We start from the raw sequence: 15,760 nt of genomic DNA on the forward strand, positions 1-15,760 counted from the left end.
GGAATACTAATAAACGGTGAATGGTTGAATAACATTAGATATGCAGATGACACTATAGTTTTTGCCGGTAATCTGAATGACTTACAGATATTAACAAATCGCATAACAGAAGTCAGCAACAGATACGGACTAGCTCTTAACATAAAGAAAACCAAATTTATGACAATTAGTAAAAAACCAATATTAACGTTCAACTTACAATCAACCAACAGAATATCGAAAGAGTCGAGCAATATACATATCTAGGCACCAATTTAAATAGCCAATGGGACCACTCAACAGAAATTAAACAGCGAATAATAAAAGCAAAAGCAGCATTCGTTAGAATGAGAACCATTTTCAACAGTCGTAACATATCATTAAAAACAAAAGGCCGTCTATTGAACTGCTACATATTCACAGTTCTGCTCTACGGAATGGAAGCATGGACACTGACTATTGCATCTATGAATCGGCTCAAAGCTTTCGAAATGTGGTGTTATAGGCGCATCTTACGTATATCCTGGGTTGACAGAGTTACTAATGTGGAGGTCCTGCGTAGAATGGGGAAAGAATGTGAAATTCTCATGACCCTCAAAACTAAAAAGTTGGAATATCTAGGACATGTAATGAGAAATCAAGAACGTTACGGCATTCTCCAGCTGATTCTCCAAGGGAAAATAAATGGTAAGAGAGGACCGGGAAGAAGACGCATTTCCTGGCTTCAAAATTTACGAAAGTGGTATAACACGACTACCACTGAACTGTTCCGCGCTGCAATAAATAAAGTAAAGATAGCCGTGATGATCGCCAACATCCGGAACGGATAGGCACTTTAAGAAGAAGAAGGTATGGGTGCAGTTCAATACAGTTGTTCAGACTTGCAGCCAACAAAGTAAAGATTGCTGTGATGGTAGCCAACCTCCGATAGCAGACGGTACTGCAAGAAGAAGAAGAAGTTTTTAACGAAATAGGTTGAGGAGGGTAAAACTGTTTGTCTGAAGTTGGTCATTCAGAATTATGTCTATATTTTTTAATTTGTTAATTATACAGAAATTTTTAAAAAACATTTTAAATATAGTCGGTTTGCTATTCCTAGTCCGAACTGTCTAGTGAATTTAGTAATTTTTTTTTGCGAAGTTAGTTACTTGACAGACTAAAAGTGGCTGGAAATTACTATACAACCAAGCACACGTACTCATAGCTAATATCAATAGTAAACAAACTAAATAGTAAATAAAATAGAACTTTACGAATTACCGACAATCAATATTTATTTATCTGCACCATATAATAAATAGTTATGTTAAATTATAACAACTGAAATATATTTTTTAAATATATACTACCCAAAATTTTATGGGTTTAGTATACACTTCCACTATTTATACTAATTCTTCTTTTTTTAATTAAAGAAGTCTGTAATTGAGCGAATGGACCTTACTTAGAATGTTGAATGAAACAAAGATAAGCGACATATTAAAACATAATAAAAAAATTTATTTTGGTATACTAATGATAAGGGAAGCACTGTAATTTGTAACTAAACTATGCAATTCGCATGCTGAACTTTGAACTAGGTATCAAGTTTCTATTATGTGATGTGTATATTGTGTTATTATTATATGGATGTGAAATTTGGAACATGAAAGTTAACATGATTAAAAAGTTAGAAGCCTTCGATATGTGCTCTTATCGTTAAATGCTTAAAATAGCATGGTGCTTATAATAAAATGCTTTCAACATATTTCAAACAAAAATCTTAAAACGATTAGGTCAAGAAGGTAAATTGGCGAAATTGGTTCTAACATAGGAGTTCACCTGATAATGTAGTTAATACGCAATGGAAGTACAATAAGAAAGAGATAAATAGGTTGAAACAGACTAGAGAGGTTTGCCAATGGACTTTCGTACAATTATTTAAATTGTTACAAGCCGCATAAGAACTAGAAACATATCGAAAAATTCTTATGTAAGTTACCAAGGCCTAAACTTGGGCACTGTGCTCAAAGAAGAAAATATTCGGGAGTTCTTTAAGCAACTATTAAATATTTTAACAAATATCTTACCAGCATTTAGCAGCTTTTGTTGTTCATCTAAGGCCATCCCAAATTTTTCAGGTACCGATTTGCCCAAGTGGGGCATTACTCTATATTACGAAGAGTAATTCATCACAACCTGAAAAAGACGAAAATATAATTAATAACGTTTTTATGGTAATTTATGATTTGATATTTTGGTTTAGTGTCATGTCCCAATGAAATAAAAAAACAGCAAATTCGCTTTTGTTTTTATGTTTTTCGCTTTCAGGATTTTTTTTAATCAAAGTTTACGTTACAAAAATTTATATTATTGTCGAAAAAGTATACACTTAAAATATCAGAATCACTATTAATTTATAGATTAAAAAAGAATATGTGTAGATAAGATTCATATTTCTTCTACAGCTATCACATATTTTTTATAAACTTTATATAAAAAGCCTTTAAGTATTATTGAAAAGAATAGCGATACTAATTTTTAGATCAAATAACTGTCAAGGTAGTAGAACTCTTCAAATAATACTCAATATTAAGTATTATTAGAGTATTTTTAACAGTTTCATTAAGTAAAAATAATTAAACACTAAGTGGTGTACAAACTTCGACAGCTAAAAGGTGGTTATGGCTTAGCTGTTCAACTAAAGTAACAAATCTATCAAAAAAAGTTATAGTGCAACTTCCATGTCAACCTAGCAAACGTGACGTTATTTGATAACTTCAAATAACACCATAAATACTACTTACACTTTATCTCACATCTAATATTCCAGTGTGGTCAACACATACAAAGGTCCAACAAAAGATCAAGTCAAAGTCCTTTCCAGTATTGAATGAACTGAAGTCCATGAGTACATTATAGCCGTCCATTCACTATTTAGTCTACGTAACATATCCTTCGCTTCCAGAATCGCCCACAACAGGATATATTCATATCTTTCTTCTAAAAATACAGTTGATTCACTGCCTCATTCCCATAAATATTTTATATATATTTAAGGATTGTACAGTATTCACTACCTTCCCTCGCTCAACCGTTTCCATTTCTCTCTGTTGTCCCATTTTCCATCTCCATCTTCATTACATTATAAATAATTTAATATAAAAAAACTCAAGATTGCAATAAAACCTGACCGCAAGTACCCAGCTTAGTCAACATTAGTTGAGCAGGTAAGTATTCAGGTAAAATTGAAGCTACTGTGGAGTGTCGTTATCTTGTTTGTATAATAAATTCCTGGTAATATAAAAACGATTAAAAAATTGTATAAAATTATAAAAACGATTAGAATACATTTTATTTCATAAAGTTGTAAACATTTTAATAGTGAGTTTCACTATCAATGGTTGATCAAAGATTGCAATAAAACCTGACCGCAAGTACCCAGCTTAGTCAACATTAGTTGAGCAGGTAAGTATTCAGGTAAAATTGAAGCTACTGTGGAGTGTCGTTATCTTGTTTGTATAATAAATTCCTGGTAATATAAAAACGATTAAAAAATTGTATAAAATTATAAAAACGATTAGAATACATTTTATTTCATAAAGTTGTAAACATTTTAATAGTGAGTTTCACTATCAATGGTTGATCAAAGATTGCAATAAAACCTGACCGCAAGTACCCAGCTTAGTCAACATTAGTTGAGCAGGTAAGTATTCAGGTAAAATTGAAGCTACTGTGGAGTGTCGTTATCTTGTTTGTATAATAAATTCCTGGTAATATAAAAACGATTAAAAAATTGTATAAAATTATAAAAACGATTAGAATACATTTTATTTCATAAAGTTGTAAACATTTTAATAGTGAGTTTCACTATCAATGGTTGATCTTTTAATGACCACAATAAATTCGTTGATCGTTAAGTATTTCCTGGAATAATTATACAGGTTCCCTCTATTCTGTATAATTTGTAAAAGTATATAAAACCGATGAGAAATTTTTAAATATACATTTTGTTTCATTTAGTTGAAAGTATTACAAGTGTTACCAGTGTTATACCTATTTATACCTATAAAACAGCATTATGTGGCGTCCGTGGAAAAATATTGATGGTGCTTCTTCCAGTGTTCCAGCAAAGAAAAAGCATTTATCTGCTGACGCTAGAGAAATCTTAAAAATAATATATAGTTCTTTACCTACAAGAGGACTTACTACTAATACTGCTGCCAGTGAAATATCTGATTTAACGAAAATACCACATCTAACCACAGTGAAAAGAATTACATCAAATAACATTTAGTCAAGAAGAAAGCGTAAGGATGCCGGTTCTACCAAATGTATTGACGAAAGTAATAAGGACTTAATAAGACGAAAAATTTACACAATGTACGAAGAGCAACGGATACCTACAGTAAGTGCTTCAAAACAACGGCTTACCAATGATGATACACAAATAAACTGTAGCCGCATTAGTCTTTGGAGGATTTTGTCTAAAATGGGCTTCAGATATCGTACAATTGACAAAAGGAAAGTGCTTATGAAGTCCCATCGTTTACAAAAGTGGCGTACTAAATATATAACTTCCATAAGAAAGTACCGTATAGAAGATCGACCAATAATTTATCTGGACGAGACATGGTTTGACACTCTTAAAACACCATCCAAAGGATGGTCCGATTCTTCCAACAGGTCTCAAACAAAAGCTCCATCAAACAAAGGGAAAAGAATAACAATTTTTCATGCAGGATCAGAAAATGGTTGGGTCCCAAATGCCTTATGGCTTTCTACAAAGAACATTAAAGACTCCTGCGTGGACTACCATGAGGATACAATGGCAGAGCTTTTTGAGCAATGGTTTAAGAATTGTCTTATACCTAACCTTCCTCAAAATAGTGTGATAGTAATGGACAATGCAAGTTACTACAGTCGTCAATTACATAAGTCTCAAAGTGCAAATAACACGAAAATTAAAATTTAAAACTACCTGTTAGAAAACGATATATATTTTGAAGAAAGTTATTTAAAAAATGAACTGTTAGAAGTGTTAAAATCATTTTCTATTGAAAAAGTATATGTTTGTGACGCATTGGCCGAGGACATGGGACATGCAGTGTTACGGCTTCCGCCCTACTATTGTTTATTTAATCCCATAGAGCATATGTGGCACCAACTAAAGTCAAATGTTAGGTCACAAAAATTTTTCTCCGACTTTAAGTGGTAGTGTAGTCGAATTAATAAGGAAATGTGTTGATGATATTTCCCAAGAAAGTTGAAAAAATTCAGTACGCCATGTAATGAACGTAGAAAATTCATATGTTAGGTTGAATCACATAATTAAACCAATTGTTATTAATCTTGAAGAGGATAGTGACAGCGAAACAGAATTAGGTATTTAGGAATTCATAAATATATTTTGGTTATTTTGGGTATTTTTTTTGTAAATATTAACTTGTATATATTTTCCTATATTTTTTTTTCAATTCATCTATTTTTTGTACATTATCGTTTGTATTTATATACTGTAAATAGAACTATTATTACTGTACATTTTTAGCGATATCCGATTAGGAAGAGCAAAAACTTTTAAACACGACAGTTTTTTGCTGTCAGTCCTAATCCTGTAAAAAGTGTGAAGAAAAGTACCTTTCTGAATTTAGATCCATATACCACAATTATTTACGTAAAACAAAAAAAACTACTTTCTTCATGTGAAAAATTGTTCAATTATCAAGAATATTTACTTGAATAACCTGAAAATACCATATGAAATAATTTAATAAATTTTTATAATCGTGTATTACACAGCTACCAATGAAATATATTAAATAACAAACTTTCTGAAGTGCGATCCTGTGTACTTCGGTAGTTTATTGAGAGGCTCTTGTATACACAATAGGATCAACTCAGGTAACCATTAAGCACTCAACTATTTTTCGTGAAACACACTATACTATCAAACGTTTGCTCTACTGTTTCAATAAGTTAATTTAACAAAAACTGCATACTATAAGAAGTATAAACGCTGTCTTAAAAATGACTTTCCTAAGAATAGGAGTGCATGAAAGTGAATACAGTCATGTCTTGAGTTTTAGAAAGTAAATATTTATCACACCTTTAGAAAACATGTATGTTTTATGAATAACACCTTATTCTTTCATCATTGCTCACGACAATACCACTTTCCGATTGTACCTTTCTATAAAGGCATTTAACTGTACCAAATACTTCTAATGCGTACACAGAAACTTCCCAAAAGTTATTAACTACAGTAAATGTATCTAATAATCAAACAGAACAAGAATGCTCTGAAAAAGCTAATTTAGCTACTTCTAATGAAAACCCAAAAACTTCTCAATACTTATTAACTAGAATAAATAAATCTAATAACTAAGTAGAACAAACTATGGAAATTGACTACCAACAGGGCAGGATCTATAAATAATTTAAGTAAAATATCCTCTTTAAAAACCCCAATATCATCAACCACAAATAGCATCAGCAAATTCTATTTCAATAGAAATAACACCGTCTCCAATTAATACAAACGTCTTAACCAACTAAAGAGGTACATCTACAACTTTTGCTTCCTCTAGAGTGAAATTAAAGAAAAAATATACAACAAATCACCTCCATTTATTTTAAATCATAATCAAATACGTAACTTACTGCAAACCACTATAAATATGCTAAACATCCTAAAATACTTTTAAATGTTTACTCGAATGAACCTACCGAACTAATTGAGATCCTTAACTTTGTTTACTGTTATACCCATAATTCAAAATAAAAAATAATATCACTATGTTAAAAAAGAAATTAAACCTCAATAATTCTCTTCCACAGAAGAGACAGAATCACTATCTATTTAGAACAGTTTTTATATCCATTTAAACAGAACTTTTATTGGAGTAAATTCACATACAGGTATTTATGGAAATGAAAAAGCAAATCAACTGGCAAACAAAGTCAAATGAGCTCCAACCACACTGCAAAGTTAAAAACATATTCTTATATCGATCCAAAGAATACAGTGATTGTTTTCTTTTGTAGGATCCAATCTTGATTCTCCTTGTATTATCAAATGCAAGGGAGGCAGGCCTAGTAGAGTCTCCATAGCTGCTGTTGGAGTAGTACGCATGGTATCAGTTATCCCAATACGTGCAAGTCTTTGCACCTTGCTGAGTTTGGTTTTTGCAGCTGTTTGAAATATCTTAGTCCACCACATCGTCACTGTATGCGTAATTGAGGGTTTAAAACAAAATAATTAGTTTCAAATTATAAACAAAGGCCTAACTTTGAAAATTATGATATTTTAAGTAAGTTTTAGAGTTAGTGTTTTGTTTATGATTTGACTTATTTTCCTTTGGTGACAGTAATTGATAAATTAGCATATCATGTTGTGTTTACTTTTAAGGATAATTTATTCAGGTAAAGGTATGTTGGTAATTTCTATATAGATTATAAAATAATATGATCTTAGAGTATCTAGATATATAGACCAATTAATTTTATTAATTAGATCAGCCATAACAAATGTAAGATCAACAGTTGACTAATTTGGCTCCGGTTGGGTTAAAACCGTAAGTTCGCCTTTATTCATTACTGCAAAATTGAGATCATCTCCAGTTTTAATAAGTTGTGTTTCAATTGCATCATTATAACTAGATTCCCAAATTGTATAATGAGCATTGAAATCTGTACCTATCATTAACGCGCGCCATTGACTTGTGAGAATTTGTTTATCCAATCGTATACTGTGCTTTTACATTTAGGAAATTTCTATAGAGATAGAAAACCTAGTTTAATTGTAGTTTTGACGTCACAAACTTCTACTTCGGTATTAAAATTTAGTTTTAGTTCACTCTAGGTAATTTTATTGCAGATAGGAATAGCTACGTCTCCATAGCCAGCGTCGCTATCTCTTCTAATAAGGATATAACCATTAAAAGTATATAGAGAATTTTTTTAAACATGTTTTACTAATATGCAGAATATCAATTATTTTTTGCTTAAGACTAAGTATTGTATTAAAATGTCTTTGTTTAGCATAGTAAATGTAGCATTCCATTAACCTATTTTTAAAATATATTTTACAGCCATTAGGAGAAACTATTTTATTATATCTTAAACTTTTTCTAATCCAATAATCATTATTGTCTTTCGTCTAACATTTTTATGTCTTCTATTGAACAAATATTTTGTAAATAGTCCATATTTTGAGACCGCTCCCGAAGGAACCATGTTTCTAACTCGGTTTCTTTGCGGATTCTTGTTCAAAAATGCCCCTTTATTCAAATTTTTTTTGGTATGGTTAGTAAATTTTAAATATTTCACATTTTTGGTTGTAAAGATTTTATTTTTAGAGATAACATAATATTTTCTCTTGTATAATGAAGACAAAATCTTCACTTATAACATGTATTCGTTAGATTTATTACAAATGCCATATTTTAGGTATAGTTCTAGAAAATACAAAATGGTATTACGAGGGGTTGATTGACCCACCTATTAAAGGGGTATATGCGTCAAAAAACCCTGACTCAAAATTCACTGCTTTTGTTTTTATTATATGGATAAATACAAAAATAGTGCTTCAGGGGAAAACTGGATACAATGCACAAATTGGAAAATGTTGTCGTATGAGGCTTGTGCTGACCATCCTGGTATTTTTTGTTTGTGTAAATTGTGAAAGCAATTAATGTTTTCCGTACACTTAGGTACTTTAATGGTTTTGTACATAAATTACAGTTTAAATCAATGTATTTAGTTAATTAAATGTATACCTTTATGATTTTATGTTTTTTTTTTCAGCTTCATTTATACTTGGGCCTTTGATTACTTTGATGATTGGGAGTCAACCAACCCCAGGTAGGGCGTTAACCACCCCGACCTGGAAGTATTTTTACAAAGTATACATCCAAATGAACGGCTTTAACATTGTTTTTTTTTCTCAAATAGAGATAGACATGAAACCATTCTGTTTTGCAAAAAATTCACGTCAAAATGTGTTAATTTAGAGTTTAAAGACTGAAAGCCCCGGTCTTCCTTAATTCATTTTTAACAAGATCAGCTTCTAATGTTTGTTAGTTTTAAAATTTTAAATAATACGTAGCCTATGCTCATGGGATGTACTCTACCCAAATTTTCGCTTCTAACTTTTTCAATATAAACCCAAATATTATGTAAATTGTACTTATCTGAGACCAGGTTAAAACATTTAATATTCTTTTTGTTTTCTATAGGCAGAGTAGCACTTTTATTTGCCATTTTTTATCATTTGTGTGAAAGTTATTATTTTCCGCTGATCAATTTTCAGTGTTCACATCAATAAAGTGATGTTTCGTCTGAAGGAACGTCCTTAATGAGCTTTATTCACCCTTCACGGGAAAACAATTAAATTTGTTTATTTAAAAATTCAAGGTATTAGATTTTTAATTAAATGTAATAAAAAATAATAGAAAGTCGGTTCTTGCATTAAACAATTAGGACGTTTTTACCGTTTAAAGATACGATCGAAACTGTCCACAAATTGGTTAACAAACGAAGTAATTGAATTATTTCCAAAGCTATCACAATGCACTGATCTCAATTAAAAAATGCAATTTTCTTTAAAGAGTTCCTTCAGAGGAGTTTACTTGAGAGATTCTGAAGTGAGCACTTAATATAAAAGAATTCGTCGATGAGTAAACTAAGATCCTGATAGAGATGTATGAAGAAGTAGCAACTAATTTTGAGACAACTCTGGGAGGCCTGGTGTTTGGGATGTTTCCCATGGATTTTTAAACACAAAATATTTTTATCGTGTTTCTTCAACTATACAACTGCTGTTGCTTTCGATGACGTTCTCGCACAGGAATTATTTGTCTGGATTCAACTTTCTCCTCTCTTTACTATGCCATGCGTCCAAATAAACATGAAATGAACTGTATATTGTATCAACAACAAGATACAAATAGCTATATTTTATACAAAAGTGATTAACAAACCAAATACAATATACAACATGAAAATTAATAATTTGTCAAAATTGACATTAGTTACGTTCTTCTTCTTCTTCTTCTTTTGTTTCTATGGCTTTCACGTCATGGTGATACGCCAGCTCAATTTGCTGGTGACCCCGATAAAGTCTGGCTCTAAACCAACTCGAGGCCACTTACTTGTGCCTGTGCCAAATAATTTTGTAGGAAAAAAAATTCATTAATAGTTAATTAATAGGTTATGTTAGTAAACACTACAAAAAGTATTGAACATTGTCGATTACAAATTTAATTTATTAATTGAAAGTAATTTTATCAAAATGCTGACTGTTTCTTTAGTAAGTTTATTTAATATAGAATATATAGTAATTGGTGAATTATAATTCATATAAATGAATTTTGTGTATAGGTCAAAACTCGGAATGATCCTTATCGGGCATTCAAAAAATATATGATTTAGGTTCTCTATTAGGCCACATTCACAGTAAGGGTTCTCCACCAAATACAGTTTAAAAAGATGTTGACTTGTTAAACAATGCCCGGTCCGCATTCTTATAATAGTTGTAATGTGTCATCTATCTTTATATGAAAAGTTTTGAAACCATGTCTTATTAGGAAAAATATTTTGTATTCTGTAATACTGATACGATTTTTTGCTAATTAAAGTTTTCCAAGTGTTTTTAAATTTGTTTTTAATTTTATTCTTAATTATGGGTAACACGTCTTGAGAATCTAATTTCATATTCAAAGGAACATTAAGATCTCTCCCTATTTTGGCCAGTGTGTCAGCTTGTAGGTTGCCCGGTATATCGCAATGACCCGGTATCCATCAGATAAGTATTTCAAATCCGTTTCTATTTGCAGATGTAATAAGATTTTTTGTTTTAAGGCACCAATAATCTACCGAACCAGAAATATTGCTATTAATAATTTTAGAAATTGCACTAAGAGAATCAGAAAATATAATAACTTTATTGATCTGTCTATTAATGGATAAATTAACTGCTTGGTATATAGCCATGTTTTCTGCTTTGCATATGCACAGTTCATCAGGTAGCCTGGATGAAAATTTGTAATTGATACTACGAATATAAATCTACTTTGTTACAATTTTTTGAGGCATCCTTATAAATGAACGTGAAATCATTGATATATTTTTCAGTAAATATTGCAAATGTTTCTCTTATCATATATTCATTCTTTGTTATTTCGCAATTTAGTGTTTTTACTGGACTGACTAATGTATCAAAATCCATCTCATAACATGGAAAATTATTACCTTTATATATTTTGTTAAAATATATTATAATATATATATATATATATATATATATATATATATATATATATATATATATATATATATATATTTATATATATAACTGTTTTGGATGGGTTGGAGTCAATAAAAGGGCTATTGGTTAACTATTTTTTTATTCTCGAGCTTTCAATTGTGTTTACAATTATTATCAAGAGCTAAAAAAGACAAAATACTTACAAGGTTGAACTAAAAGTTAACAAAAATTGTTTTTTCTTTTTAGTTCAACCTTGTAAGTATTTTGTCTTTTTTAGCTCTTGATAATAATTGTAAACACAATTGAAAGCTCGAGAATAAAAAAATAGTTAACCAATAGCCCTTTTATTGACTCCAACCCATCCAAAACAGTTATATATTTGTTCCAAAAGAGTCACAAGTACTTCTTTTTTCTTATATATATATATATATATATATATATATATATATATATATATATATATATATATATATATATATATATATATATATTATTGTGATATTTAAAGTCTTGGTGCGCCAAGCAATAATTAGCTAATTAATTTTTTGATTAATTAAAATTATTTAAATGATATGATTATGACTCTATCACAATTTTTATTTCTTTTATCTCAGGGTTAATTCGTGCTTCAATATCTATGCTATTACATGTGAAAAGTAAGGTCCAAAGAATACCGGAATAATAAAAAACACATATGATCTAACACTATATATTGAAATAAAAATAATGAAATAAATTCACACTCAAAAGTTTTCAATAAACAAATCTCATATAACGATTCTCAAAATTTTGTTCTACGTACGTGAACAATCAAAATTAATGGTACAAACAATATTAATTGAAATCTCAAAATTCCAAACTATTTTAACTCGCCTAATCAAAATATCTATATCCTTTCTAAATTAAGTGTAAAAATTGTGTTATCAATAAAAGAAAAAACTGCAGAAAACAAAAATATCTCTCTCTGATGATGAGTGGTCCAAATCCTTGTTCCTTGTAGACTATATTATCTCCTCTCAACCGCTCCCTATGTAATCAGCAATCGTACAACAGATTGTTGCAAGTATATCGTCCTTAATGATCTCCTTCAAAAGCACAAATCATTCAAATTATGATAGCCTTTCTCCTCTCGATAAACTGAATCTCTCGTTGGCCTTTTTGAAAAATGATTCTTGGAATATCTTCTCTTTACGATAAACTGAATCTCTCGTTGGCCTGAACAGTGACTCTTGGAATATAAGTAGAAAAATATGACTTACAATATTTTGTTGCTTCAGCTTCTGTCAGAGACACTAACTCCACAAAAACTCACTAACATTCAACACTACTGCTTGCTACATCTCGGGAACCGCCAGGGAACAATCACTGTTCGTCTTACAGACTTGGAAAACCAACTGATTATCTTTTCTCTCTCCTAAATCTAGCTAAACTTTCATTCTCACATACCTATCCCACCTTTTTCAATCTCCGCCAATCACAACTCGTCACAATTCCCCCATTTTTTCATTTCAATAACAAACAAATTTTTACCTATAATTATAAAATTTCCTAAAACTTATTTACAAATAATATTTTTCTATAATTCTTAAAAACTAACAAAAACCTCTTTCTAAAATCTCTTCTATTGTCTTTAATCACTGCATTAATGTATTTGGAAAACCCGGTTCAATTGTCTTCACTTAAAATTATGCGGGTCACTCAAGTATAACAAAGAAATAATTTATGTATAGCTTACATTTTGTTTAGTACAGGTAATCCAAGAATTTAATAACTTTCCTTCTTCGAAATGTTTGTTGTTTATTATCCTACTTATCTGAATTATTTTAATGTTTTTGAACTTTGAAATATTTTAATCAACCCAATATTTTTCTCGATTTTTACATATCATAACAAATCCCCGCCATTTGATCTGCCGAAAACCGTTAAATTTTAAAAATGACAAAACTTTTCTAGGATCAAATTATTTCACTATGTTATTAAAATCTACTTATGATACTGATAAATGTCGTGAATGTTAAAATACCCCGTATATTGCCTGTCTTTATACGGGATTGGATATATTTTCGTTTTAAATTTTTCCAAGTATTTTCCCTTAAAAGAAAGTTCATAATTTTTAGCCACTCGGTTTACTTCATTAACAAGATCTCCATGGTTTCCTAAAATCTTCTCTATTTTCTTTCCCATGTTTTCTCCACAATTTATTTTTCTTTCATCCTCCTTTTGTTCACATGTGTTCACTGTCCATAATACTTCTTCACAAAATTCTGGATTCTCGTCCATCAGTGCCATTTTTTCTTCTGTTTTCTTTTTATCCTCTAATTCCCTTTGGTATTCCGAGCACCATGTTTCTATTCCTTTCATTTCTCTGATGATACTTTCTTTTTCTTCCTGCTTCCATTCTGTTTTATCGTCGGTTGCCAACAATTCTTCTGTACCTTCTATTTCCTGTTTTTCTCTGGTCTCCATCTTATTTTCCTGCTTTTTTTTTGAACTCTTCTTCTTTTTCTTCCTTCTCTTTTTCTCTTCTGTTAGATCTTGTTCTTGTACTTTCGGTTTATCCTCTACAGTCATAACGATTTCTTTGCGTTTTTCCTGTGCATTGATCCTTCCAGAATTTGTTTTCCTATCTGTTTGCTTTTCTTCTCCTGTGTTGTCTGGTTCTGCTCTGATTTCCAGTTTATTTTCTGAAAAATTTATGGTGATATCTTTTTTCCTCAATTCATCAATTCCCGCTATCATATCATGATTTAAATCTTCAATCACCACACATTTCATAATATGGAATTTGTTTCCCACTCTTATCTGTACTCCCAAACCTTCGTTTACTGTCGTCAAATTCTTATTGTTTGCACCCACTAAATCAACCCTAGGAATCTTATACACAAATCTGTCCAGATTTAATTCTTTTACTAGTTTTTTATTGATTAGCGATATCTCCGAGCCAGAATCAATCACAATTTTAATCGCTTTATGTTTTATAAATGCATCTAAAAATATTAGATTAGAATTAGAAATTTGTCTTTCGTTTCCTATTGCTACATGATTCATCTCCCTTCTATTTTGTTGTTGGAAGCTCTGGTTATTTCTATCGTCCCTTTGTTCGTTAGTATTCCTATTCGGAGGATTTTGTGCATCTCTATTCCTGTTGTGATTTTCATTTGTTCTATTTTGTGTATCATTCCGGTTATCGTAATTTTGTTGTCTATTGTAATTATTGTAATTTCTCGGCCTATATTCGTTTGTTGATCTGGGATGTCGGTTTCTCTGGTCATAATTTGATGAATACCTTCTTTCCGGTCCATTATATTGGTCATGTTGTCTTCTATTTCTCATTTCTTTTCTTTTCGCTTCTTTTAATTAAAGGAATTGGCACAAACTATCAATATCTTGATAGTTTCTCAAAATCACGTGATCTTCCAACGTTTCCTCAAAATGTCTGCTGATCATTTCTACCAGCTGTTCGGTAGAATATTTGTATTCTAGATATTTTGAATTGTTATATATCTGCAAAGCATATCTTTCTTCAGATATTCCCATTTTTTCGTGATATTTTCCATTCTGTAGCTCTTGGTTGATTTCTCTCTGTTTATTTTTCCCCCAGAAATAGTTGAGAAATTTATTTTCAAAATCTGTCCAATTTTCAAACTCATCTTCCTTGCTTTCATACCATAACGCTGCTCCTTCTTTCAAATGGTTTCTAATTGTTTCTTTGCAATCGTCAAAATATCTGATATGTTGTAATTTGGTTTTCAAATTTTTAACAAACGGTACTGGGTGTGTTTTCCGAATATCCCCGCCAAATTGTATTTTCGCCTCGCTTGTTCCATGGATGACCATTTCCCTTCTTTCCCCGGAATTTTGTTCCTTTTTGATTTCCTCCATTTTTCTTTCTATTTCTCGCATGTCTTCTTGTAAAACGTTTTCAAATTTTGTTTCTAATTTTTCTAATTCCTTTTTTTGGACAGTCTTAATATCCTTCATTTTAGTTTCTATTTCTTCTCTCTGCATCTCTAGTTCCTTTCTCTGGCAATTTTGTATCTCCTTCATTGTATTTTGGATATCTTTAATCTCTGTCTCTTGTTTTGCATTCTTTAGGGTTATTTCTTCTATCTGTTGTATCAGTTCTTTCTTTATCCCCTCAACACATCCTTTAATTTCCTGTTCATAGTTTTCCAGACGCTGCTCTATATTCCTGTTATTTAGTTCTATTGCTTGTCTTGTTTCCCGTTGGTTTTCTTCCATTTTTTGTTTTGTTTCCCGTTGGTTTTCTTCCATTTTTAGTGATGTTTCTTGTTGATTTCTATCCATTTTATCCATTTTCTTTGATGTTTCATTTTGGTTTTTCTCTATTGTTTGTGTCTGTATTTGCATTAGTTGTAATATTTTCTCTATTCCTGATAATTCTTTTTTTTCCTCAACTATTGTAACATTTCCTTCATTATCCGATCCTTCTTCAACAATTGTTTCCTCTTCTCTGTTATCCTCCTTCCTTTCTTGCATTTTGCTTTGACTCCTTGTGGTCGACATGTTGTT

The 15,760-nt window shown here is 30.6% G+C and overlaps 1 protein-coding gene across 1 annotated transcript in view; it reads right to left on the reverse strand.

Moving 5' to 3' along the window:
- The window catches only part of LOC140438447 (potassium voltage-gated channel subfamily KQT member 1-like), a 249,514-nt gene that overhangs the window by 49,835 nt on the left and 183,919 nt on the right, over window positions 1-15,760 (reverse strand). Inside the window, exon 3 of the mRNA XM_072528125.1 lies at window positions 2,049-2,157. Coding sequence (XP_072384226.1) covers window positions 2,049-2,124 — 76 coding nt within the window. The 5' untranslated portion in view covers window positions 2,125-2,157. The remainder of the gene's footprint in view (window positions 1-2,048; window positions 2,158-15,760) is intronic.

This window comes from Diabrotica undecimpunctata, chromosome 4 (genome assembly GCF_040954645.1).
Source record: "Diabrotica undecimpunctata isolate CICGRU chromosome 4, icDiaUnde3, whole genome shotgun sequence".
NCBI classification, from domain to species: Eukaryota; Metazoa; Arthropoda; class Insecta; order Coleoptera; family Chrysomelidae; genus Diabrotica; species Diabrotica undecimpunctata.